Below are 382 nucleotides of genomic sequence, written 5' to 3' on the forward strand. Positions count from 1 at the left end.
TCTTTTCCCGATCCGCCCGACCGGATCGTAAGAGATCTTAACGCTGACGTCCGTGATGAGCATCCGCGTCTCCAGCGGCACCAAAGACGTGGCTGCAACAGGGGGACGCACAGAGACACCTCTCCCCCCCCGCCCTCAACGCCAGGCCCTGCAGGGCCCGTCAGAGCTGCTCCTCTGAAGGGGAAATAAACACCCTCCCCCCACAAGCAGAGCGAGCCCAAGAGACGACGCAGGGAACACACCAGCTCCCCTCACCCCCACCCGCCCCGGGCGCGGGACGCTCACCTGAGGACCAGGCCGCGAGGCCCGGCCGCCCCCAGGCTCGGCCGCAGCAGCACTCGGGCCGCCATCTTCCCCCGGCCTCAGCCCCGCCCCCCGCTTC

The 382-nt window shown here is 69.4% G+C and overlaps 1 protein-coding gene across 1 annotated transcript in view; it reads right to left on the reverse strand.

Moving 5' to 3' along the window:
- GBAS (glioblastoma amplified sequence) overlaps window positions 1-382 on the reverse strand; it is a 33,692-nt gene extending 33,310 nt beyond the window's left edge. Inside the window, exon 1 of the mRNA XM_019511362.1 lies at window positions 286-382. Coding sequence (XP_019366907.1) covers window positions 286-350 — 65 coding nt within the window. The 5' untranslated portion in view covers window positions 351-382. The remainder of the gene's footprint in view (window positions 1-285) is intronic.

The sequence above is a fragment of the Gavialis gangeticus genome, unplaced genomic scaffold (genome assembly GCF_001723915.1).
Source record: "Gavialis gangeticus isolate Ggan-Ray unplaced genomic scaffold, GavGan_comp1, whole genome shotgun sequence".
NCBI lineage: Eukaryota > Metazoa > Chordata > Crocodylia > Gavialidae > Gavialis > Gavialis gangeticus.